At 36.3% G+C, this 27788-nt stretch overlaps 1 protein-coding gene across 2 annotated transcripts; it reads right to left on the reverse strand.

The window, feature by feature from the left end:
* On the reverse strand, positions 1–26761 carry LOC106074627 (solute carrier family 22 member 6-like). 2 transcript variants are annotated; one of them, XM_056037296.1, is made up of 13 exons: positions 26616–26761; positions 25073–25223; positions 18557–18777; positions 17518–17618; positions 14349–14475; positions 14018–14220; positions 12909–13092; positions 5879–6006; positions 4960–5094; positions 3219–3310; positions 2448–2568; positions 1567–1639; positions 1–493 (listed from the first exon to the last, which is right to left on the reverse strand). In XM_056037296.1, exons 2-13 carry the CDS (start codon positions 25206–25208, stop codon positions 335–337), a joined length of 1680 nt encoding a protein of 559 aa, XP_055893271.1. In that variant the 5' UTR covers positions 25209–25223; positions 26616–26761; the 3' UTR covers positions 1–334. The 2 variants fall into 2 exon arrangements, with proteins under 2 accessions (XP_055893271.1, XP_055893270.1); XM_056037295.1 differs by having other exon boundaries at positions 25073–25291; positions 26616–26758.
* Between the last annotated feature and the right edge of the window lie 1027 nt (positions 26762–27788).

The following is a 27788-nucleotide window of genomic DNA, read 5'->3' on the forward strand; positions in this document are numbered from 1 at the left end:
TTTTAAATATAATAGTAGAGTTTATTCCGTAACCAGACATTCAGATGTACAATTATATACCTTGGTGTAAGTAACAATATATACACTTTATTCTCAGTTATCAACTTTCATTAAACTCAGAAAGATGAATTGACACTTACAAACAATAGCTTTTATGCTAATCGCAAAACTTCAATTATAAGATCACTAATATATTAATATAAATAACAGTAACATCAGGTATGACGGTGTCAGCCAGTGGTACACAAACAGATATGATCATAATCACTACAGCTTTTATAACTGATCGACATCCATGGACACTGTCAATGTAGCTGTCCTGTTTCTATAACTGTCACGATTTCTTCATCGCCTTCCTCATGTTTCTGTCCATGTCCGCCAGGGTCTGGGGCAGCTCCTTGTTCATTGTCTCTGGAAGTCTGCGGATCGCCACTGGAAGGGTGACACACATGACGCCAAACACGACGTTAGGAGCCCAGGGAAGTAGCTTACTCTGAAAAGAATAAGGCAGAATAGCTAAATGTTGCTCATATATGGTAAGACAAATAACATTCTGTAACATACCGTAACATACTGTAACATACTGTAACTTGATTTCTTGCCTAACGTTAGTGTTTTCAGCAAATAATAATAAGGCTTGTATTTGAGTCTGAAGATTAATGAGGAATACAGTATTTCCCATAGCTATGCAGCCCCAGCTGTGACCTACATATTTTGCCAAATTAAGGAGAAGCATAACCACTGTCTGCTGTTAGTCGATTCAGATTTAGATTTTCTTTTCGCCGTCTGCGTCTGTCCAGTGGATTTTCTTTCGGTCTTTTAGCAAATGCATAAAGCGTAAACTATTAAAAATTAATAAGAATGGAACCAGGCCCATAGTATTGTTTAAGTTTTTGATAAGAATATTTAGTTAAAAAAAAACAACTGCTGAAATAAAAATGTTTGTAACAGCTTAGGAAAGTTTCTAGCGACTGAGATAGAGATGTATTGTTTAATACATTTGTTTCAGGAGCTAATATTTAAAAGAAAAAATTTAAATATTCTAGACTAACAATAATAAATCTGTGCGATTAGATATTATTACACTACATTCTATTTAATTCGTAACATCGTGGAAACTTCTAAAACTTAAAACCTGGGTAGGTGGTCAGCCGGTAGGGTTTGAGATTTGAGCCCAAATATTTCTGTCCTAGTCACCCTTTCTTAACTTTTCCGAATCATGTTTTTTTTTTATTGTATAAATAGCTTCAACTTCAACACACACACAAAAATTGCGTAATGCGTAACTAATTGTGTTTTGTTTTTTTTAATTGATTCTTGCTTTGTCAGGTACTGGAAATAATTGTGGAAAATATCAGTTTGTTCAGAGATTGTGTGTGGAGGAAATAACGTGTACAAACTTTTTCACAGACTGACCGATTTGATATAGTCATTATAAAAAAGAACTTATAGTTGAGATCGATGGCATGCTGTTTAAAGGACTATTCAATTGAATGACATACCATTTGAATGACTAAATATTGTAACGATAATAACATCTACATGACAAAGTTTGTATGGACTTACAAGAGAGCGAGAATATGGTGACACCATTGAAGCAAAGTAGGACATCAAGAGAGCTAGAGCATATCCAGTGTTCCTGAAAGAAATGTGTTCAAACACTGTATAGGTAATGAGCAATACATAACCTAGTCTTAATGTCCTTACAAGAAAGACGTGCCCTAATATGTATTTACATTCTCGCAAATCAACAATCAAGATAAATATCAATTACGAAGATAAATATTAATTGAGCATTGTGCAATCTGCTGACTAAATGAGTTTCTAATTAAAATTTTTATTTTAATACCTATTGAGGTATCGCTGCAATTTGAATAGCTCCCCATTCAGACATTTCGATCTACAAGGCAGATCATAAAAAGGTCATTTGATCTGTAGCCAAGGGTTGACGAGGGTCTCATATGGCTAACCCTAACCGCCTTTACTTTTCCCCAACTATTGTCAGCTATCCATTAGAGCAAGGGGGACTTAGGCACACTAAAGATCCCGAAATTTAAAATCACACTCTTCACTAGGATACTAATCAGGGGCTATACAGATAGAGGAGTATACAGAGAGAGGGCTATACAGATAGAGGAGTATACAGAGAGAGGGCTATACAGAGAGAGGGCTATACAGAGAGAGGGCTATACAGAGAGAGAGGGTTATACATAGAGAGGAGTATACAGAGAGAGGGCTATACAGAGAGAGGGCTATACAGAGAGAGGGCTATACAGAGAGAAAGTCAAATGCTTTACCATTCAGCCACCGCGACTGATTTAAATTACTTTGCTTTGTTGCTTGCTTTAGGCCTAAGAGAATACATCGATCTACTTAACTGAGTTTGATAACATCTTCTATCTGAAAAGTATTCGAATCAAAACCCCAAATACAAACAGAGCAGTCACCTGATGGACGTTGGAAATAGTTCCGGGACATACAGAAGTACAGACGAGTAACCAGCAGACAACGTCAGACGACCAAGTAGAGACAGGACAACGGACATCCAGAAGTTTCCAGGGATTCTGTCTAATTAAACAAGAGTGAAGACTTTATCAAGATTTGTTACAGGTAAACCAGACTAACTACATTCTAACAGGGAAAAACATTTCGCACTAATAATAAGGTACAATATATTCAAAACATAGGAGGTTCTATGGCGGTTACAACTAAATATAAAAATTACTTTTTTTTTTTTTTTTTTTTAACTTTATTGGAGAGTTTCATACATGGCGGGAAAACGGAATAAATTGCCATGTGTTGAAGTGTTGATAAGAGAATTTTCGTTTCTAAGTTATATGATTATTTTTGTGCACATTTTAGAAATGTAGAGTTAAATTTTTTCAGCTCTTCCTTCGGTAGAATAAAGAAAATAATTCTGAAACAATTCTTGTATTGTGAGGATTGCAAATAAATGAAGTTTTCTTAGTACTGCAGATACAGCCATACCACTACAGGTTTTTTGTTTTCATCTTCATTTTATTGGTTAACAATTGTAGGGGCAACAACTCTACATTTATATTGCGTTATTTCTAAACAGAATAAACAAAGAAACAAAACAATTCGACCAAATTACATTTAGATGATTTACGTGCCTGAGAGAAGACCGCTTGACATATAGAAGGTACAAGAATGACTTAGTAGTTAATGTTTTATGTCAAACTGATCTATCGACATACCAGACAAAGAAGTGTGAAGTAACAGTGTTGACATTAACAGCAAAGTCCCAGCCAGGAGATGAAGCAGTCCAATACTTCTTTTTCTACCAATCCTGGTGAGAAATAAAAGACTTTCTCACAAATTCACATCGGACATTTGCAAGCATTAACTAAAGTAAAGGTGATTGACAATTGCTGTCTTGTCTTGTATTTTTTGGTTGTATTCAATTTACTTTGGAATGTTTAAAGATTATTTTCAAATCTATTTTAATATCTACATTCATACAAAAACAATAGTTTCATTTCACATGAATAAAATTGTAACACTGTACTTTATACTACTTTATAGATCTAAGGGAGGCAACTCAACGAGGACATGTTTTTATTCACAGGACATCACAAACATAGAACATAACAAGGTTTGCCTTGAGCACAGCTTCTACTCAAGCTCCTAGATTAAGGCAAAACTCCGTTATTTCTACGAAAAGTCAACATTCTGTTAGTGCACAAACTAGAGCGCACCTTCTGCACAAACTTGGATGGCGGTGTGCAAGGCAGGGTTATAACAATATTTAACAATATTTAATGTCAATTTGTTGAACCTAGAGCGTGAAAGCATGAACTTTTAAACATTAGTTCTTAGATGACCGGAAGTACGGGTCAAAGAGAGTACGTTATTTCAGGCAGCGAGAGAACAGTCAGTCTTAGAAGTAGGTAAGTTATAAACAGTCAACTTGGTTGTCATTTGGTTGTCACTTGGTATGCAGTCGATCTGAGAGAGTCAGTAAGAGAGTAGTGGTGAAAGAAGCTAGAGGAGTAGAGCAGTCATGTAAGATAGCACTCATGTAAGAGAGCACTCATGTAAGATAGCACTCACGTAATTGAGTACTTGAAGTAATAAGCCATAATGCATTGTGCATTTCAAGATATGGCTAATGTTCCTGTATCATCTCTATCTGTTGGATTATGTTCATGAAAACTGTATTTAACCATTCATACCTTTTCAACGTCTGTATAGTATTGTCTGAATAGGAAACACACTGCTGCCAAACAAAAGTACCCGCGTTGCAAGGCAAGCATTTGGTTGGAATCCGCAAGGAAAGAGGAAAGTGGGCAGACCTAAGTAAACCTGGAAGAGGTCAGTCATCAGTGAAGCTGAGGATACTGGAATGACATGGGAGCAGATGAAGAAACCTGCTCAGAACCGTGTGTGGTGGAGAGGTGTGGTTGTGGCCCTTTAATTCCCTGTGAGTCCTATTAGTGTAAATAAACATTGCATTCAGTACCAAGAAGCTCAGTGGGACTCGCTTGAACGTCTGCAAGTAGTTCCAGATAGTGTAGTCAAGTATCTGGACAATACAGTACACTTTCTAGAAACATCTACAGCCTCCAGCAAATAATCTCATGCCAATCCAGACATAGACACCATCATTCCCGTGCTAGTAAGTACTATCGAATCAAGAGGGAGGGGGGGGGAGATACTAGAAATTCTAAAAGGGAAAAGTCGATGGGGCCGTAAAATTAACCAAAAGCGTATAAAAGGAATCAAAATGGGGTTAAAAAATTGACTTTATTTTTTTCCTTCAATATCTTCATAGCCAAGACTTTAAGTTAGTCCTGTCTTCCGCCTACTCCTCCAGCTATATTCTTTATTTCTAACGAATATCTTTAAAACGTTAACCACTTTGTCCTAACTCTAAGTCCAAAGTCTCATTAAATCATTGAAACACAAAAGCTAATGTTTGCTAACAAAGTTATTTACCTGTTGATTAACAGAATAAACAGAACTGCTGCTGGAAAATCTGTGAGAGCAGCCAAGGTAAAACCTAGGTAGAAATCAGGAGTAAGTTCTTGGGAGATCATGATCAGACCTTCATAGGCAAAGACATCAACCAATCTAGTGAGAAACCAAAAAGGCAAAATGACTCGTGTCATTAAACATATTGGGCAAATAAAGATCCACAAATAACTTTACAATTCCATATCCCTATTTTGCTTTCCATTTCTTTCTATTTAGTGTCATGTAAATTCTGTTTGTTTTATTTAGAATTTTTTTTTATAAAACTTGTTATCAACTCACTTTGTCTTTCTGTCTGTCTTTCTGTCTGTTTGTCTCGTCTATTCTCCTACACCCACTCTCGGATAAAGTTGAAACTTTGCACAATTATTCATCGGCGCAGACAATTTAAAAATTAACCAATTAGTCAATTAATTACTGGTTATTAATTAGTTTTTTGATACAGACAAGGGAAACCTTTTCTCAGTATTCTCTGATATGGCTAAATATGTCTGCTTTTGTCCCCTTAAATAGGGACACACACATGATTCTCCCATAGCCATGAGCGGATCAAGATGAATCTTTAAAAAATTAGTTATTGTACCTTATAAAACATGAATCGATTAAAAAATTAGCCAATTAGTCAAATAATTATTGGTAATTAATTAGACTGTTTGATATTAAAAAGGGGAAATAACTTCTGCATTAATGGGTGATATAGTTGTAATGGCGGAGTTCTTTCCCTATAATAAGCGCTGTTTTTTAAAAAAGGAATCAAAAAAATATTTTGCTTGATTGTTTGTTTATTTTGGCACTTTGGTATTTCTGCGCTATTATCTTTAACTAGGTCTGCGCGTCATATTATTTGGTTGTGCATATAACAAACATGCACACGAATACTTACAATAAAAAACTTGTGATTGCTGTTACTTTGAGAAGGTTTCTATTCTTAAAAAACATCAGAAGACTGGACTCTTTTGTTGAAAGTTTCTGATCTCGTATGTCTACATTAGTATTTGGCTCTTCACACAGCTAGACAGTATGGAACAGTTCAAGAAAGAAAGTATTAGTCCAAAACAAAATCTCATTCGTATAAACTAAGCATTTTCTAGCTCCTCACTTCCTCGAGTTGTCTTTTATTTGTTGAGCTGTACTGTTGCAGTCTGTGTCATAGGAAAAAAGCTCCTATGACATATTGTAATTCTGTGTTCTCGTTAAGACTAAAACTTATTTGTTGTACAGATGTAATAAGGTGGAGATATATAAGAGGAATATAGTGGTATAAAAAAACGCCTTATATGATTAATGAGTGTACCATTGTTTATACAAAAAAATAATTAGCACAAAAGAAAACAAGAGATATTTCACTTGAAACATTGGTCATAAGCTATTTACATATCATTAGCCACATATTATAATTAATAAAATTTATATTATAACAAAAAGGGAATTAATCTTGAAAAAAATAAAAAAGAGAAATGGAAAAAAAAATGAATATACCAAAGTACACACTACATGAACAAGTTCAGTATCTAGTTTAATGTTACTGTCAGAAACATTCTACCGCAACGATGAAATGAAGCCAATGACTTTTTTAAAACACATTTTTAGCTTGCTCCAATAGATATAAACTGACCAGGACGCACTAGTATACTTATGTTAAAATGGGATTATGGGTGGACGGAGGAGGAAGTGTCTTAATGTGTATTATCTTCTTCATATCTTATATAATACAGTCGTTACTTCAAAAAATAAGATGATTACGTCCTACGCGTCATGCATTTAGTCATGCATATTAACCAATGACTTAAATTCTGCCAAGTCACTGGTTTTCCTGGCTAGCTCAGGCAACCCATTCCATGCTCTAATAGCACTAGGGAAGAAGGAGTATTTGTACAAATTTGTCCTAGCATATGGGACGAGGAATGTGCCTTTATCTTTGTGTCTTTCAGAGTATTTTATTAAATTTTGTTTTTGTATTTGAAGATTATGGTTCAGTGTTTTATGTATTATTGCTATTTTACTTTTGAGCCTTCTGTCCTGAAGGCATTCTAAATTTAGTGATTTTACTAAAGGTGTTACTCTAGTCAAATGTGAATATTCGTTTGTTATGAATCGCACTGCTCTATTTTGTATCTGTTCTAGTTTCTTAATGTTTTCTTGAGTTGAGGGGTCCCAAACAGAGGATGCATATTCTATTATTGGCCTAACCAAGGTTAAATAACATTTTAGTTTTATGTTCTTACTTGATTTATAGAAATTTCTTTTAATAAATCCTAATGCTTTGTTTGATTTTTTTGTAGTTTCATCAATATGTGGATTCCATGACAGTTTTTCATTTATTATAACACCTAGGTATTTTGCGTTTTTAGTCTGTGTTACTGGTTTGCCATGAATAAGATAAGTGGAATTAATTTGTTTTAGTTTTTTTGTTACTCTTAACAACTGACATTTTTCTGGGTGGAAAGACATGTTCCAATTTGATTCCCATTTCTGTAATTCATTTTATTCTCTTTGTAAAATATCTGTGTCTTGTGTTGTTTTTATTGTTCTATATATTATGCAATCGTCTGCAAATAATCTGACTTTTGTTCCTGAAGTAATGCAATTTGGTAAATCATTTATGTAAATTAAAAATAGTAGTGGACCCAAGACTGTTCCTTGAGGTACACCTGAGTTTACTGTTATCGGTGTTGATTTAGAGCCATTTATTATTACAGTTTGTTCTCTCCCTATCAGAAAGTCTTTAATCCACTGATGCAGTGGACCATTAATGCCGAAATATTTTAATTTTTTAAGCAAACTATGGTGGTGAACTTTGTCAAAAGCCTTAGAAAAATCTAGTAAGATAGCATCTATTTGTTCACTATTATCTAAACCTTTTGAAAAATCATCAATTAGTCCTATTAGTTGTGTTTCACATGATCTATATTTCCTAAAGCCATGTTGGTATTGTTATGACTTTGCCATGCGCACCGCCATCCAAGATAGTGCAGAAAGAAGGTGCGCACTATCTGTGACTAAACAAGTCGGATGTTGACATTAGGACTAACGATTTCCGCCCAAGGAGAGAGCCAATATGGAGATGCTGTGCTCAAGGCAGATGTCCTTTGTGTTTGTCATGTCTCAGTGTAAATAAACGTCAATGTCCTCGTTGAGTTGCCTCACTTAAGTTATTACAATTGGTCTCAGAAGTGGGATTATAGGCGACTCAACGAGAGGAGGTAGGATTCTAGCACAATGGCATCTTTGAAACAACTAGACCAGCTTTTAGTTAAAGAGCTAAGGCAGGAACTTCGTTACAGACTCCTGAAGCTTGGTGGTAGCAAGGAGGTGCTTACAGCTCGTCTCCGGCAAGCCCTAATTGATGAAGACGAAGATCCGGAGACCTACCTATTTGAAATTGAACCGGAGATTTATGAGCTTATTGGCAAGATAAATGAAGGTATTGATGCAATGTGGGAACAAATGAACAGTATGGGGAACAAGGTAGATAAAATGGTGTCTCAGCTGAAAGAAGGAGTAGACTCGTTGGTAAAGGAGCAGTTGCCTGTAGACTCGTTGGTCAAGAAGTTGCGTGGTCAAGACTGTGGTTGCACAAACAGTGGTGACGGAGACGCTGGGGATTTGAGCGCCGTCTGTGTCTGTGTTGTGGGCAAGTCTTGTGGTTGTGACTTTCAAGACGAGAAACGTGATGGCGATTGCTGTGATGATCTCAACGGGATGTACCGAGTCGAACGGAAGGCGACAAATGAAGAAACTGAAGTCTGTTATGTGCCTGAAGCGTTTGTTCCTGTTGTACCTGTTACCAATACATCAATGAGCCGGACAGATCAAGACAACGTTGGGTCTGCGTTCGAGCCTGTTGCTGTGGACTTTAAAGACCTCTGCCTATCTTCCGGTGCCTACGAAGGAAATTCGAAGCTCGGCAACTGCATCCAGAAGTTTACCATGAATTGTACGTGCGGCGCATCACACATAGAATTTAGATGCTAAGAAAACCACCAACAGGGCATATGTACTTCTACCATCATCATCGACATTGGCATTGATGAATGTCAATCAAACCACTCTAAATCTGAGCTGTCAAGAGGAAGACATTTTCCACTTGAACCTGAAGAGACCTATCTTCTGGACGCGAGACTGTTATCTGAGGATGACTGCGGTGCATTGGACTTTGTTTGCAACGTGGCTGCATGTGAACCTGCAGCTCCCTTGAGAGGCGTCTGTCGGGAAGGTCTGCCGAGACAGCGTGTCCAATCAACGGCTGTGCTGAAGAAAACAGTGCTCGACAATATCTCTTTGTGTGTCAAACGGCCACGTCATCGTCGCAACAACAGCCTGGTCAACTGGAGAAAGAGAAAGCGGCACTGGAGGAAAACAATGCGGATGGTTTCGTGGGGAACACGCTCCCTGCCGCCTGTGGCTCCCACTGATCGACCTCCACCTGAACTGTCAAACCTCAGCTGCACTGTTTCTTTTCGGGACGAAAAGTGCTAAGACGGGGGCAATGTTATGACTTTGCCATGCGCACCGCCATCCAAGATAGTGCAGAAAGAAGGTGCGCACTATCTGTGACTAAACAAGTCGGATGTTGACATTAGGACTAACGATTTCCGCCCAAGGAGAGAGCCAATATGGAGATGCTGTGCTCAAGGCAGATGTCCTTTGTGTTTGTCATGTCTCAGTGTAAATAAACGTCAATGTCCTCGTTGAGTTGCCTCACTTAAGTTATTACAATTGGTCTCAGAAGTGGGATTATAGGCGACTCAACGAGAGGAGGTAGGATTCTAGCACAATGGCATCTTTGAAACAACTAGACCAGCTTTTAGTTAAAGAGCTAAGGCAGGAACTTCGTTACAGACTCCTGAAGCTTGGTGGTAGCAAGGAGGTGCTTACAGCTCGTCTCCGGCAAGCCCTAATTGATGAAGACGAAGATCCGGAGACCTACCTATTTGAAATTGAACCGGAGATTTATGAGCTTATTGGCAAGATAAATGAAGGTATTGATGCAATGTGGGAACAAATGAACAGTTTGGGGAACAAGGTAGATAAAATGGTGTCTCAGCTGAAAGAAGGAGTAGACTCGTTGGTAAAGGAGCAGTTGCCTGTAGACTCGTTGGTCAAGAAGTTGCGTGGTCAAGACTGTGGTTGCACAAACAGTGGTGACGGAGACGCTGGGGATTTGAGCGCCGTCTGTGTCTGTGTTGTGGGCAAGTCTTGTGGTTGTGACTTTCAAGACGAGAAACGTGATGGCGATTGCTGTGATGATCTCAACGAGATGTACCGAGTCGAACGGAAGGCGACAAATGAAGAAACTGAAGTCTGTTATGTGCCTGAAGCGTTTGTTCCTGTTGTACCTGTTACCAATACCTCAATGAGCCGGACAGATCAAGACAACGTTGGGTTTGCGTTCGAGCCTGTTGCTGTGGACTTTAAAGACCTCTGCCTATCTTCCGGTGCCTACGAAGGAAATTCGAAGCTCGGCAACTGCATCCAGAAGTTTACCATGAATTGTACGTGCGGCGCATCACACATAGAATTTAGATGCCAAGAAAACCACCAACAGGGCATATGTACTTCTACCATCATCATCGACATTGGCATTGATGAATGTCAATCAAACCACTCTAAATCTGAGCTGTCAAGAGGAAGACATTTTCCACTTGAACCTGAAGAGACCTATCTTCTGGACGCGAGACTGTTATCTGAGGATGACTGCGGTGCATTGGACTTTGTTTGCAACGTGGCTGCATGTGAACCTGCAGCTCCCTTGAGAGGCGTCTGTCGGGAAGGTCTGCCGAGACAGCGTGTCCAATCAACGGCTGTGCTGAAGAAAACAGTGCTCGACAATATCTCTTTGTGTGTCAAACGGCCACGTCATCGTCGCAACAACAGCCTGGTCAACTGGAGAAAGAGAAAGCGGCACTGGAGGAAAACAATGCGGATGGTTTCGTGGGGAACACGCTCCCTGCCGCCTGTGGCTCCCACTGATCGACCTCCACCTGAACTGTCAAACCTCAGCTGCACTGTTTCTTTTCGGGACGAAAAGTGCTAAGACGGGGGCAATGTTATGACTTTGCCATGCGCACCGCCATCCAAGATAGTGCAGAAAGAAGGTGCGCACTATCTGTGACTAAACAAGTCGGATGTTGACATTAGGACTAACGATTTCCGCCCAAGGAGAGAGCCAATATGGAGATGCTGTGCTCAAGGCAGATGTCCTTTGTGTTTGTCATGTCTCAGTGTAAATAAACGTCAATGTCCTCGTTGAGTTGCCTCACTTAAGTTATTACAGTATGGTGTGAGGACATTATGTTTGTCTAAGTGGTTTATGATGTTGCTACATATTATGTGTTCTAGGATTTTACATGTGATGCTGGTAAGTGATACTGGTCTGTAGTTTCCTGGGTCAGATTTTTCTCCTTTTTTAAATAGGGGGGTGACATTAGCTTCTTTCCAGTCCTTTGGTACTCTGCCCTGGTTAAGTGAAGCCTGAAAGAGTATTTTGAACACTGGGGCTAGCTCATTACTTAGTTCTTTGAGTAATCTAGCTGGAATACCATCAGGTCCAGAAGCTTTATTTGGTTTGGTGTTGGCTAATAGTTTTTGAATTCCATTTTCTTGTACTACTATATCTTCTATGTTGTCTACTTGGTTCAAATTCAGTAATATGTCTTTGTCTCCTGGGGCTGAGAATGCTGATGCAAAGTATTTGTTTAGAATGTTTGCTTTAGTTTCATTATCATTATGTATTATGTTATGTTCATCTTTTAATGGCGCTACGCCTGTTGTTTCCATTTTCTTAGACTTAATGTATGATCATAGGTTTTTGTTGTTATCTTTAGATATTACATTGTTTATGTATTCACTCTGCAGCTGTCTGCTTACTTTTTGGGTTAAGTGTTTAATTTTTATATACTTTTTGTAAACTCTTTCTGCATTAGTTTCTTTAAATTTTCTATAGAGGTTTTCCTTCTGTTTACAAAGCTTCTTTAGTCTATTATTAAACCAGCATTTATTTATTTTGTTTAATCTATATTTAGTTGGTATATGATTTTCTATAATGCTTTTAAGATGGTTTTTAATGAAATTCCAGAGGTCATCGACTGGTTGGTTAATGTCTTTTTCTAATAAGAATGTTTGTTGAAAGTTTAGTGCAGCTTGGTGTAGTTGTGTCAGGTTACATTTATTCCAGAGTAAGATTTTTCTTTTGGGTTTTGTATTGGCTACTGCTTTTATCTGACTGTGTATTTTTATGATCTCATGGTCTGATAGACCAGGGATAATTTCATAATCAACTACTAATCCAGGTCAGTTGGTTAAGAAGAGATCTAATGTGTTGTTTAATCTAGTTGGCTTTTTAATGATTTGATCTAAACTTAGGTTGTGTAAAGTTTCTATGAAAAGCTCATTTATGTCCTTAAGGTTTTGGTGTTTATCTATGGTTAGTGTTTTCCAATTTATATCAGGTAGGTTGAAATCACCCATAATCCAAAAAACTGCATTTTTATTTGTCTCTTTAAGTGTAGTAATCTGATTACATAGTTCCTGCATGTATTCTAAACTAGAATTTGGTGGTCTGTAAATGCTGCCTATTATTAGGGATGTTGAGGTGGTATTAATTTTACAAAATGTTGATTCTACATTTTTTGAGTTAGGTAAGGTAATTTCTTCTGCTATAAGAGTGTTTTTTATTGCTAAAAGATTTCCTTATATTACCTTGTCCCCAATCCTTGTTTTTTAATTTAGTTCTTCACAAATATTTATTTACCCAAGGTATGATAATTAATACGTAAATACACACAATGTAAAGTATATGAGAGATTGTTGCAATCCCACATGAATAAATTCATCATTCACCTAAAGTTTTGCCAATGGCCAATGCTCAATCTGCTCATTAGTGAACTATTTGTTTTGACGTGATTATCTACCTTGATATTCTCCACGTCACTTTGCTGTGCTAAGCTCTGACTCTCGGACATAATGCTTTTGTTGAACACGTCCAGCGCCCTCTGGGGATCCACTTTGTTGATCCTTGCAATCTTGCGTATGAGTTGCTCTGCTTTCTTGTATTGTTTTGTGACATAAAGCCACCGGAGAGACTCGTCTATCACCCTGCATGAGTGCAACATACGTCAGCCAATACACCATCACACAGACTAATAATACAACTAAAATACTTCACGTAATGAATTAATGTCTGGTACCCTACAAAGTAGACGACAAACGTATATCTTTATATCGACCCATTCAAAACCACAAATGAGTGTGTTAAATAAACATCCTCGCGTAGATACGAATTCTGAAGGTACAATTCCTGACACATACCTGACCCCCCCCCCTCGACGGAAGACGAAAGTGTTCTTATTCATAAAACGCTTAATCAACTATTAAGTATAAATTATAAAATGACTTTGGCTGGACGCTTGTTTTATCCACAAGTTAGACGGAAACATCCATATTTGACTATTGGTAAAGTAAAAACAATGTTATTACGGATGTTTTAAAGAAATTCATATAAGAATCTCATCAAAGTGTTGTACCATCATTCTATGGACGTTTTTGCATGACCCAAAGAAGCGATCATGCTCAAGGGATCTTACCTTCGCTATATATGCCTGGATTACCCGTTGACTATTTTATAAATGAATTTGCAGCCACCTAAAATTTGATAAGTGCTTGTTTTTTTATAAGCTAGGTAGAAGTGTATACTGTAGAGTCCAAGGAAAATGTAATTATGCAAATATTTATTAAATAGAAAAATTAACCAATTAGTGAACAAAATAGTGGTAATTGATAAATTTTGTTTGATATAGTAAAAAGGAAAAAAATACAGTATTGAGATATATGTATGTAAATGTGAAATTCTTTCCCTTATATATAGTTTGTTTTTCTATTTATTGTTTAATCTGTATATTAAGCTTGTTGTCAGCTTTAAAAGAAAACTATATTCTTTATAAAAATAGAAGCAAATGTTTATATGTTCATAAAATAGTTTTATAATTAACAATAAGTATAACCTGTTAGTCCTGGTACCTACCAAGGCTGAAACAGCATATAGAGAGTGGTCAGAGACAGAATGACTTGGACATATCTCCAGCTCAGATGTCTTGTAATGAAGGCCAGGAAACACAGAAGCAGCAGCGAGGCTGACCACAGAACAGACTGTACTTGCTCTGGAAGTGCTCTTCTAGACTTAGGCATCATCTCAAGTACAATGATTCCAGCAAGTTGATAGGAATTCTGGTCAGAACATCAAGCACTCTATAGTGACACTTCATACAGTTTATTTTAAGAAAAAACAAGGTTTTAGCGTAAAACTAACTTTGTTAATAATCGTTTCAGAAATATGAAAAGGGGAGCGACTCAACTAAAACAAAAATTCCAGTGATGAAATTAGCTGCGAGGTAAATTTCGTAGTTCGTTGCAAAGGCGGAGGCAATGGAAGCGAAACATGACAACATACTTGAGACTAAATACATGACTCTACGCCCATGTCTGGAAATATAAAAATAAACATTTTATAATGCTTTAAAAAATAAGCTTTTATTAAGTGCTTTTATAAATTAGTTTGCATCAATCATGTAATTAAATTTGTAATAGATCTAGACTAACAAAAAAGTATTTATAAAAATTCTAAAAAGGTGGAACGACCTGAATTTAAAATCATGGCTCAAGCCTTCTAATGCTTCTCAAGCCCACATGGTAACCATTCTGGAGAGCTTCTGACCATGGAGGTTGTCTAGTATTTCTATTGTTTCTATAGTCTTGAATTATTTGTCAGGCCTGTGTGCACAAAGAAGGCTTGCCTTTTCAAACCTACAAAGGGGACTAGTTCATCATATACCATCTTTTTTAAGTCAAATATTAATTCTTTTCATTGTTTGAGATAACAAAAATAATTAATTACCAATAGTTAATTAACTAATTAGTTAATTTTTTTATTCTTGAGTTGTCAGGTAAAAGAAATAAATGTGCACAATTTCAGCTTGATCCGAGATAATGTACAAACGTTTGGCCATACAGACAGATTGAATTGAGATTAGGTGTCGGAGTTATCGCGTGTACAAACGTTTTACCAAACAGACAGAAAGACAGTGATTTTTCTATAAGCTTTATCATAAATTCGTTTACTTTTTCTCTCCGTAATTATTTACCACATTCTGATGGAATCAACGTTGGTATCGTCAGTTAGGAGAGAAAGAGTAAATTATTTAGCATATGTGTTCTGTTGCCCTGCATATGATATTACACATTTAATTTTAATTTAAGTAATCTACTCTTTGTTTATATTTTGATGTATATGATCTTGATTACACTCTTTAAGCCATCAAACACAGTAGGAGAAAAAAAGAGAGAAAGAGATATAGAGAAATGTAGTGTGCTACAAAAACGTCAAAAAAAAAATGTCAGGAAATGAAAGTGTAAGATTGGAACAGATTTTGAGATAAATAAATAAAGTAATGAACATCAAGGACATCAGACTGAGAGCTCACTGTTGACAGACATAGAATTAAAACTTATTTACGCTATAAGTGAAAGAGCCTACTAATTTCATTCTACGGTGCTAACTAAATGATTATACTGTTGATTAAAATGATTCGCTTATCGATACTTCCGTATTCTGTACACCGGATACACCAAATAAAACTGGATATTTATGGATTGGCTTCCGCGAATTGAAACCTCCAATGTTGGATAACAATGAATTTATAGCTGTTTGGTGTAACCCTAACCCTAACCCTAGTAATGGAATTGAGATACTACACAAGGATGATAGGTAACTCATTTAAAATCCGCATCACAAACCAAGAGATTAGAGACAGGGTTACAGCAACGAATGGACTCTATGATGACGTGCTAACTATCGTAAAAAAAAACGCAAGCTAAAAATATATGGCCATATTACAAGATCTTCGGGGCTCGCAAAGACCTTCCTAAAGGAACAGTACCAGGGAAAAAGAGAAGAGGCAGATAGAGAAAGCGATAAAAGAATGGACGGGCCCCTGCCATTGAAAGAGGATCTAACTAAGGCAAAAGACAGAGGAATGGATAATCTTGCATGGTGCCCCAACAGTCCACCAGACTAAGGGGGATAGGTCAAGGTAAAAAAGGATGAACAGAAGAAATGAAGCGTTGACGAGCATTTAAAAGTGACAAGGTAATGTCTGTGCACTTTTTAGCACTGCAGAATGATATTTCTAAACTCTGTTGTATCCAGAACAAAATGATATCAAAATGGAGTATGTGTTACTATTGAAAAATAAAACTGATAACTAACTGACAAGTTTTAAGTTCTGGAAATAAAGTAATAAAGAAAAGGTTAAACGAAGACCAGCAGCTACTGTTATGATATTTAGTTCGCAACACCAAATTGTCAATCCTGGTCCTTAAAAGGGATTATTTCATTTATTTACTGGCATTACAACCCGACTACTTCCGTCGACTGGTTCCTAGGCCGACCTAGGCGATGTATTGTTTAGTTACAGCTTCCAATAAATGAGTCTCGATTCAACGATACCCAACAAACATTCTTCTTAGCCCGTGATATCTAGTAGTTGTTACACTCAATTGGAACGATTCATTCTCTTTCCTTCTCTCTCTTTCTCTCTCTATCTCTCTCTCTCTCTGTAACCTCCTTTTTGTTTTTTCATCCTGCACATAGATCTAGTTATATTCTGTTGTGGGCTAATCAAATCTGACCACTTTTATCTCATTAATTACTTCACATTAGCCACAGAACATTTAATGTTAGAAATATACTCCATAACGGCTTTTACTGTTTCAAATGGCACATTTATCTATAACTGGGAAGTCCGTCTAGTCTTCATAAACGTCGCTATCTCTCTAACTATCATCCAAAACAAACTACTTCTATACTATCGCCATGTTGCTCTCTTGTTCGTCTAGTCTACTACGTCATTCGTTTGTCTTACTACGTCACTACTTTTACCGTCGCTAAAAACAATACGCAAAATATTTGTCTAACAAAATTAACATACTCTCTAAACTAGTACATAACAATTCCCTGACATAGACTTTTGAAATGAATAGGAAAAACTCATTTTTTAACAGTCCCCACCCCCACGACACACACACACACATACTTTTCGGCAGTTAATTGATGTATCCCTCTTACTTTGTCTCTCTCTCCTACCCGTGCTGGCCACATGACACCCTCGTTAACCGTGGGCCACAGAAACAGATGACCATTACATCCTCTGGCCTATAGCTCACAATGTCTTAAAGGGGAACTTAACAGGCTACGTTACCGTAATTCGACGGTCATGATTGACTTAAGTCTTTTTTTTATCCTATATGTAAAAATCTTAAATGTGAACGAGATCTTAAAATAGACATTAAACCAAGAGTTAAACCCCCAGTCATAACAAGGACTTAGTTTCCATGGCTCGCTGGTCAAAAACTGCACGCTCTAGTAATCACTTTTTAAAATCATTATAAAAGGAATTGCGCATTAATCATAGGATCTAGCTTTTGTCAGGAAACTAAAAAAAAAAAAAAACAACTCGTCATACTTACGTGTCAGCGAATCTCGTTAAGAGAACTCCCACCATTTGTCCTACTACATAAATCGTTTGAGAAGCGTCGGAGAGATATCTTCTCTCGCACACAAGATCCCACTGAAATGAAGACATTCGTTTTTAAAGTTAAAATCATGTCACACAAACGTATTAGTCAGTAGATGTCAGAATGTGTAGAACAATAAATTATGTCATTACATTATAAGTAAAGTGAAGTACCCTTTTCAGACCTTGCGAGCTATAGAACAGGACATGTTCCGCTCATGTTTCTTTATTTAACATTTAACATCAACAAAACAATTATTAAACTTTTTCTATACAGCAACCATCAGCATTCTAATTAACTTTGCCATCACCTGCTAGTATGGTAATACTTCACTGGCACAAAGACATAGACTAAATAGACTAATTAAAAAAGCATCGCATATCACTCGAACACAGCTACTATCCCTTGAAGAGCTTTTTCATGAAAGATGCCTTTCCAAAATACTCTCGATTCTTAAGGACAACCTGCACCCATTAAACCACTGTTACATAAGATCTGAACGAAGTGGTCGTCTCCTTTCCATTAGGTCTAAAACAGAAAGATTTAAAAACCCAACTCTAATGGGTACCTGATTTTAGTTAAGGAAAGGAAAGGTGGTTGGTCGTTGTGCTGGCCACATGACACCTTGCTCGTTAACCGTGGGCCGCAGAAACAGATGACCTTATCATCTGCCCTGTCTGAAAGGGGAACTTTTATAAAATTGTGCGCAAAGGTTATCGCGTAACGTTTAACCAACACAACTGATCAACACAATCAACACTTGCTTTACTTTGATCACCGGATATACCAAATACATTGCTGTTTTAAGGATTTCCGCCATGTATGAAAATGTCCAGTTCTCGAACAAAAACTTTTTTCCACGCTTTTAAAATTTAACTTACCACAAAGTGTTTACATAAAGAAGACAGAGATCATGAATTTGTTTTCAGCCCTGACACACACACAATATCTAAACAGCATTATGCGTTGGCTAAAAAATGTATTTCCTTACCTCAGGCACAAAGGTAGAGACATCATCTTCCAAGTAACTGTAGCCATCTATACAATGTGTGCTGTATACAACAGCAGTGCTGTTCAAGACATCAATAGTACATTCTTCGTAGGACACGTTCAAATGAACGCTGCTGTAGTTGGACACTAAGTCAATAACTTGTCCATCGATTGTAACATTTAGACTCCGTAGTTGTCTACATCTATGACCAACAGATTTTCCTGAAATAATGAGGCACCAACTGAATTAATGTACAATGGGTTACAACAGTCTTTTTATAACTCACTGATAGTTATATACAGAGCTGAATTGTGCCAAACATTGATATAAGCAGACATGTTGAATACATACAAGTGTAGATAGATAAATAAATAAATGTATATATATTGGACCACAATGTCTATTTCAGCTGCAAATACTAAGCTGAGGGCCCCATGATTCCAACATCCTTTTACTTTGGTCCAGCAAGGTTTAAGTCACTATTCAACGTGCATGACTAGATTGACATGCGTAGGACGTAATTATCTTTTTTTCGAAGTAACGTCTCTAATTTATAAGATAATAATAAAATAATGTATTGCTTCCAGTCTATTCAAAATATTTTTAAAGTGATAATTGGCTTGCGCACGCCAATACCAATCTTACACTAAATGCAGTCTACTGTGCCACAGAAGTTTGAGACGGCTGAAAACAACAGATAGCCGTAGGTTTTATATCATTAAGATAAGATATGCGTATTATATTTTTTTTTACAGATGTTACCCTCTTAATTATTAAACCTGAAGCGAAAGTATCAACAAGTTAAATTTATTAAAAAAATGTTTTTAACAAAATTCTTGGTTATGATGAGTGAAACTGCATCCATTATTCTAAATCAATCACGTAATCATTAATCTGTGAACAGGTTTCAGTACATTTTCAAAAGTAATTTTTTTAAGTCTGCTCTTATCTTATCTTATATAATACAGACGTTACTTCAAAAAAGAAGATGATTACGTCCTACGCGTCATGCATTTAGTCATGCATATTAACCAATGACTTAAATTCTGCCAAGTCACTGGTTTTCCTGGCTAGCTCAGGCAACCCATTCCATGCTCTAATAGCACTAGGGAAGAAGGAGTATTTGTACAAATTTGTCCTAGCATATGGGACGAGGAATGTGCCTTTATCTTTGTGTCTTTCAGAGTATTTTATTAAATTTTGTTTTTGTATTTGAAGATTATGGTTCAGTGTTTTATGTATGATTGCTACTTTACTTTTGAGCCTTCTGTCTTGAAGGCTTTCTAAATTTAGTGATTTTACTAAAGGTGTTACTCTAGTCAAATGTGAATATTCGTTTGTTATGAATCTCACTGCTCTATTTTGTGTCTGTTCCAGTTTCTTAATGTTTTCTTGAGTTGAGGGGTCCCAAACGGAGGATGCATATTCTATTATTGGCCTAACCAAGGTTAAGTAACATTTTAGTTTTATGTTCTTATTTGATTTATAGAAATTTCTTTTAATAAATCCTAATGCTTTGTTTGATTTTTTTGTAGTTTCATCAATATGTGGATTCCATGATAGTTTTTCATTTATTATAACACCTAGGTATTTTGCGTTTTTAGTCTGTGATACTGGTTTGCCATGAATAAGATAAGTGGAATTAATTTGTTTTAGTTTTTTTGTTACTCTTAACAACTGACATTTTTCTGGGTGGAAAGACATGCTCCAATTTGATTCCCATTTCTGTAATTCATTTTATTCTCTTTGTAAAATATCTGTGTCTTGTGTTGTTTTTATTGTTCTATATATTATGCAATCGTCTGCAAATAATCTGACTTTTGTTCCTGAACTAATGCAATTTGGTAAATCATTTATGTAAATTAAAAATAGTAGTGGACCCAAGACTGTACCTTGAGGTACACCTGAGTTTACTGTTATCGGTGTTGATTTAGAGCCATTTATTATTACAGTTTGTTCTCTCCCTATCAGAAAGTCTTTAATCCACTGATGCAGTGGACCATTAATGCCGAAATATTTTAATTTTTTAAGCAAACTATGGTGGTGAACTTTGTCAAAGCCTTAGAAAAATCTAGTAAGGAAAGTAAAAAAAAACCAAAGAAATGATAATCGATTTTCGTAGGGACAAGAAGGGAAATGATATTGTTTCTGTAGCTGGAGAGACTATTGAAATTGTGCAAACCTTTAAATACCTTGGTACTATCCTAGACAATAAACTAAATTTTACTGCAAATACTGATTATATCAGCAAAAAAGGGCAGCAAAGATTACGACTACTAAGAAAACTGTCCTCGTTTAATGTTAGCGAAAAGGCCTTGGCTATGTTTTATCACGCTCACATCTGCAATATTTTAAGTTTCAATATCACTGCCTGGTATGGCAATCTGAGCATTAAAAATAAAAATAAACTTAATAGAATCCTAAATGCTGCTGGCAAAATCATTGGCAAAAAACAAACCCCATTTGGGCAGTTGTTTGAGACAAACATCTATAAAAAAGCTAACAAGATCCTCGAAATAAAGAATCACCCTTTGTGTCAGGACTTTGTGATTTTACCATCACAAAAGAGATACAAGACACCGATAGCAAAGACAAACAGACACAAACACTCTTTTGTTCCCCTGGCAATCAAATCATTAAATAAGAACAATCTGGTATAAACTTTGTCACATGTAAATTATGAGTGAGTCTGGTGTGAATGTACACTTTGGTTTCTTATAGTTATAATGTTTTTTGTTTGGTGTAATGCACAAATTGTAAGACAAATTTCCTTACGGATAATAAAGATTATTATTATTATTATTATTATTATCTATTTGTTCACTATTATCTAAACCTTTTGAAAAATCATCAATTAGTCCTATTAGTTGTGTTTCACATGATCTATATTTCCTAAAGCCATGTCGGTATGGTGTGAGGACATTATGTTTGTCTAAGTGGTTTATGATGTTGCTACATATTATGTGTTCTAGGATTTTACATGTGATGCTGGTAAGTGATACTGGTCTGTAGTTTCCTGGGTCAGATTTTTCTCCTTTTTTAAATAGGGGGGTGACATTAGCTTCTTTCCAGTCCTTTGGTACTCTGCCCTGGTTAAGTGAAGCCTGAAAGAGTATTTTGAACACTGGGGCTAGCTCATTACTTAGTTCTTTGAGTAATCTAGCTGGAATACCATCAGGTCCAGAAGCTTTATTTGGTTTGGTGTTGGCTAATAGTTTTTGAATTCCATTTTCTTGTACTACTATATCTTCTATGTTGTCTACTTGGTTCAAATTCAGTAATATGTCTTTGTCTCCTGGGGCTGAGAATGCTGATGCAAAGTATTTGTTTAGAATGTTTGCTTTAGTTTCATTATCATTATGTATTATGTTATGTTCATCTTTTAATGGCGCTACGCCTGTTGTTTCCATTTTCTTAGACTTAATGTAAGACCATAGGTTTTTGTTGTTATCTTTAGATATTACATTGTTTATGTATTCACTCTGCAGCTGTCTGCTTACTTTTTGGGTTAAGTGTTTAATTTTTATATACTTTTTGTAAACTCTTTCTGCATTAGTTTCTTTAAATTTTCTATAGAGGTTTTCCTTCTGTTTACAAAGCATCTTTAGTCTATTATTAAACCAGCATTTATTTATTTTGTTTGATGTGTATTTAGTTGGTATATGATTTTCTATAATGCTTTTAAGATGGTTTTTAATGAAATTCCAGAGGTCATCGACTGGTTGGTTAATGTCTTTTTCTAATAAGAATGTTTGTTGAAAGTTTAGTGCAGCTTGGTGTAGTTGTGTCAGGTTACATTTATTCCAGAGTAAGATTTTTCTTTTGGGTTTTGTATTGGCTACTGCTTTTATCTGACTGTGTATTTTTATGATCTCATGGTCTGATAGACCAGGGATAATTTCATAATCAACTACTAATCCAGGTCTGTTGGTTAAGAAGAGATCTAATGTGTTGTTTAATCTAGTTGGCTTTTTAATGATTTGATCTAAACTTAGGTTGTGTAAAGTTTGTATGAAAAGCTCATTTATGTCCTTAAGGTTTTGGTGTTTATCTATGGTTAGTGTTTTCCAATTTATATCAGGTAGGTTGAAATCACCCATAATCCAAAAAACTGCATTTTTATTTGTCTCTTTAAGTGTAGTAATCTGATTACATAGTTCCTGCATGTATTCTAAACTAGAATTTGGTGGTCTGTAAATGCTGCCTATTATTAGGGATGTTGAGGTGGTATTAATTTTACAAAATGTTGATTCTACATTTTTTGAGTTAGGTAAGGTAATTTCTTCTGCTATAAGAGTGTTTTTTATTGCTAAAAGAACTCCTCCATGATTATCAGCCCTATCTTTTCTAAAAATTTCATAATTACTATTGAAAATTTCTGCATTATAAATTTCAGGATGCAGCCAAGTTTCTGTTCCTGCAATTATGTCTGGTTTCTCACATTCTAATAAAATTTCTAAGTCTGCTGTTTTGTTCCTAATGCTTTGAAAATTTATAACTAAGGTTTTAAGGTATTTTGGTCATATACCTTCCACATGTCTCCATATTTCAGTTTCGTCATATACCTTCCACATGTCTCCATATCTCCATATTTCAGTTTCGTCATATACCTTCCACATTTCTCCATATCTCCATATTTCAGTTTCGTCATATACCTTCCACATGTCTCCATATCTCCATATTTCAGTTTCGTCATATACCTTCCACATGTCTCCATATCTCCATATTTCAATTTCGTCATATACCTTCCACATGTCTCCATATCTCCATATTTCAGTTTCGTCATATACCTTCCACATGTCTCCATATCTCCATATTTCAATTTCGTCATATACCTTCCACATGTCTCCATATCTCCATATTTCAGTTTCGTCATATACCTTCCACATGTCTCCATATCTCCATATTTCAGTTTCGTCATATACCTTCCACATGTCTCCATATCTCCATATTTCAATTTCGTCATATACCTTCCACATGAGTCCTAACTAGTTCTCGAGCCTCTATGATTGGAGGCCAACGTGTTCTTATAAAAATAGAAGGCTTTATTAGTATATTGCTAGTTTAAAATTTTAACGAATGACCCAACCCTCTACATTTTATTGTGATTATTGTCACCGGTCGCCGACGCCAATTTAGTCATGCTGTAACTTAGCCAACAGCGAGCCCAAAGAACCTCAACGAAAGGAGTAGATAAGAACATTAGTTTAATAATAGAACAATAGAAGTGCGAGAACAAATATTCAACTAGAGTCCTCAGTAATAACAACACTTGATTCTTGTTCACATCCTAGATCTAATTATAGACCATCTTGGACTTCCTCTCTCTTTTTAGCGTGTCTCTGTCCTGTGTCTCATGGTGCACAGTCTCACACCCAATGACAGTGGGAAATGTAGGGTCATAACACTATATTTTACATATTAAACAACATTATTTAATTAGGACTAATTGATGTACTAATTGGTTAATTTTGATTGATTCCTGTCTTGTAATCGACACTGAATATATCTGCAACGTTTCAACTTGATTCTAGAATAGAAAGGGAGATAAATAACGTGTCAAACATTTTGCCCAGACAGACGGAGGGACTTGGCACAAGCTCAATTACAAAATTGTGCTCTGTGTGAAGACATACTGGGTCAATGTCATGATGACATAAAGTCAACAGAACAAAAAAAAACGAGCGTTTAATTGCCGCATTGACAGTGACATGCTTCAGATGGCATGCTTCAGATGACATGCTTCAGATGACATGCTTCAGATGACATGCTTCAGAAAACATGCTTCAGATGGCATGCTTTAGGAAGCAGTATGGATTCATTGTTCTGTGCACTAAGTCGTGGAGGGACTTTATTTAATTTTTTTTTGTAAAGAAAATTATTTTTTTTAGTATTTTATAGTCTCATCTATACATCACGTATGTCTGTTCTATATGAGCATGATTCACATAAATGAAAAATAAAAGTAGAGACCCTACTTGAAATTTTGATTGTGTTTTTATTGTGTTAATGTTCAGAAATTATAGAGCTATTTATCTGAACTTTAAAATATTCATTGATTTTGGATTCAGGATTTCCTGATAAGAAAAAAAAACAACAAAAAGAAATACTCATTTTTTTTCAAGGTAAACCAATACACAGTCTAAAAATTCAAAATATCTAAGTGTAACAATAAATGAAAAGTTACCAAAATATCTCAAATTAAAATTGTCACCTTATGGCTTTTTCAGGCTTATTGGATTTGTCTTGCAACGAAAATTTAAACGTTGACACCTTTTTAGCATTTCTTTGGTGGAGTTGTCTTGTGACAAACATGTTAACAATTAGCTTCTATTTAATATTTCTTATTATGGTTGATTCGTCCTGTGACAACAATTGTACACATAGCTCCTGTTTAGTATGGCTAATAGAATTGCTATGTTTCTTGTAAATTTCGTTGCAATATAGTATATATCATATAAAATGTTTTAACTATTTCAAACATAGAAGCCTAAAATGTCAATGAAAAGTTCTTACCTATAAAGACCACTGAGTAGTTTTGTACAACCAACGCCACCACAGGCAGAAGTAACACAACGAATCGTGTCTTTTGATACAGCCCGTTCCACTTGAGGGAAATCCATATCTCCTCTAAAACATCCAACTTCTCCATTTGTATTTGAAGCGCCTGTCATTGGAAATCACTGATTAGGAGGTTATGTTCATTTGATTTCCATATCATTAGTATTCATGTTCCTTTCAAATTGTGTATTAAAATAAAACAATTTAGTAACCTTAGTAGGGTGAGGATATAAAATTAAAAAAAAATATTCTCTGAAATTCAATCTATCATGTAAAGAAATAGAGGCAATGATATTGAAATATTCAATTGATTTATCTCTGCAGTTTTCATAAAATGACATGTAAATGACAACACGTTGACTATTGGTATCTTTCTACAGTTTGATTTCTATATGACCACAACTCTCAGTTTAGAAAGTTATTAAAGTGGTGAATATATTCGTGAATATTTTGTAAATCCCAGTCTCAGCTCATTGTCTATGTTGCAATGATCATGTTGGTACAAAGATAGTGCTTGACTTAACATCGTGACAGCAGCACGAGTACACTATGAATGAGGTTCGCCATATCACAGCAAGCCTCCGAAATGACTCAATTCTATTCTTATTCTGTGGAATAATTTGTCTCCAGAAAAGATCTTTTTCTCTTGCCACTTCTCGTGTTGACAGAGGTTTATTCTCGTGTTGGTAGAGGTTTACTCTCGTGTTGACAGAGGTTTATTCTCGTGTTGGTAGAGGTTTACTTTCGTGTTGACAGAGGTTTATTCTCGTGTTGACAGAGGTTTATTCTCGTGTTGGTAGAGGTTTATTCTCGTGTTGACAGAGGTTTATTCTCGTGTTGACAGGTTTATTCTCGTGTTGACAGAGGTTTATTCTCGTGTTGGTAGAGGATAATTCTCGTGTTGGTAGAGTCTAATTCTCGCGACACACATTCACGGTCACAAAGTGAGCATTTAAAATCATAAGCGGCTGCAGCGTTAGTTATTTATTCCTACTCCTGGTTTGTTCATCATCATCATCAGTCTAGTGCCCCTCGTTTATACCTGCACTTCAAGTGGATCTTTCCTGAGATTTTTTCTCCCATCTTTTGGTGTCGATCTTGAAGTTTTCATTCCACACTTACATCATCTTGACCAGTGTATCTAAAGCGTGGACGGCCAGCAGCATAGCCGCCCTACATTAGATCACCAACCAATATGCACTGTGGGACTCGGCCCTTTGGTTCTCGGTGTCTCCAAGCCAGCCAAGGCGCTTACTACTGCTAATATACCACCTGCATTTGAGTCTTTCCTGTCATGTGATTTACAGGCAAAGTACAATTACGTATTCATATACAAAGAAACATAACTCTCAACGAAGTCACAATCCTTTGAAATGTGAATAACAATAAATACATTATTAGCGTAAACACATCATCAGAAAACATATTACAATACACATGAGCGTATTATATAGTCCTAATAGATCGTATATCAGCAATAACACCAACCTATATTTACCTTATAACACGTGTGTTGTGTGTGTGTGTGTGATCAGTGAAAGAAAACTCCTAGAGGAAAACAATTTATGTCATTTCATTCTGGGTTACATATCGAGTTTACTGGGGCGAACAGGTTGCTAAGCTATTGAAAACATAAATGTGTAAAGAGAGCTGTTCGAGCTATTTATACGATTTGAGAGCTTGGTATGAGGTGAAAAGGCGGACATCTAGAACAGGCTTAACTGGAAAGATACAAAGAAAGCATTTATTCTTACTGGCATAGGCCACTTCCTATTGAATTCCTTAAAACTTTTAGTTTTGCTTGGGTGAAGACAGTTATAACACATTGTAAGTCTACAGGACTTGGTGGCAGAGTGGTACATTGCTTTGTTTCTGAACTGAGTGGTCTGGGGTTCCAATTTCGATGAAGATTATGGCTTTGAATTTCGTGCTTTAGTTAGTTCCCCTCCCCCTCAGTCCACCCAACTTTAATGGGTTGGGAAAAATTAAAAGCAGTTGGTCGTTGTGCTGACCACATGAGATTCTCATACGCATTTTGCCACAGAAACAGATGACTTCTTCATACTAAGTGTTTTTATAGTATAGGAAACCAGAAACAGTGAACTTATAATTTTCATCGATGCAAGAGGGAAAAAGTGAATTATTGTTTATTTCCTATGAAGTCGAAGATGAATGTCAATTCCAATCCTTGCTTTCAAAGCTGGCCACACACTTGGCATGGGTAAGTTGGGTCTACTGCACATAAGCCTGGGGCTTTTACTTTTAATTCTTTGTTGGCTCTGCGTACTTTCATGCTGGCCACTCTCCTTGCTTCGTTACTTGAAACTCCGACACTCAACGGCTTCACGCCATGAGGAGCTATCCAGAGCTAGTGTTTCACAGCAGTGAATGTCAATTTCGCACTCCTGAAGGGAGCTCCTAAGGGTGTCTTTGCATCGCTTGTGCTTGTGCACCGCTTTCCTGCACACAGCACCCCGTACACAAGTCGTTTGGCATGCGGACTACATGTCCAACACATCGGAACTGGCACCTTTTGCTGTGGCATGGATGCTGTTCATAATGGACAACAGTATGATTTTACTGACTGTCTTAAACAGTAGATTATTTATTTACTTTGTATGAAACTCAAGAAAAATATTCGGCGCTGAGTTGCATAAGGGAGTAGTCAGAA

The sequence above is a fragment of the Biomphalaria glabrata genome, chromosome 8, assembly GCF_947242115.1.
Source record: "Biomphalaria glabrata chromosome 8, xgBioGlab47.1, whole genome shotgun sequence".
Lineage (NCBI taxonomy): Eukaryota > Metazoa > Mollusca > Gastropoda > Planorbidae > Biomphalaria > Biomphalaria glabrata.

Excerpts from the sequence above, each read along its gene's own strand:
- LOC106074627 (XM_056037296.1), bottom strand. The coding sequence starts at position 25,208 with ATGGAGAAGTTGGATGTTTTAGAGGAGATATGGATTTCCCTCAAGTGG. Across the intron at positions 17,619-18,556 it reads TCTCTACCTTTGTGCCTGAG|TGGGATCTTGTGTGCGAGAG; the intron begins GTAAGGAAATAC and ends TCTTCATTTCAG. Across the intron at positions 1,640-2,447 it reads CTATTTCCAACGTCCATCAG|GAACACTGGATATGCTCTAG; the intron begins GTGACTGCTCTG and ends CATTTCTTTCAG.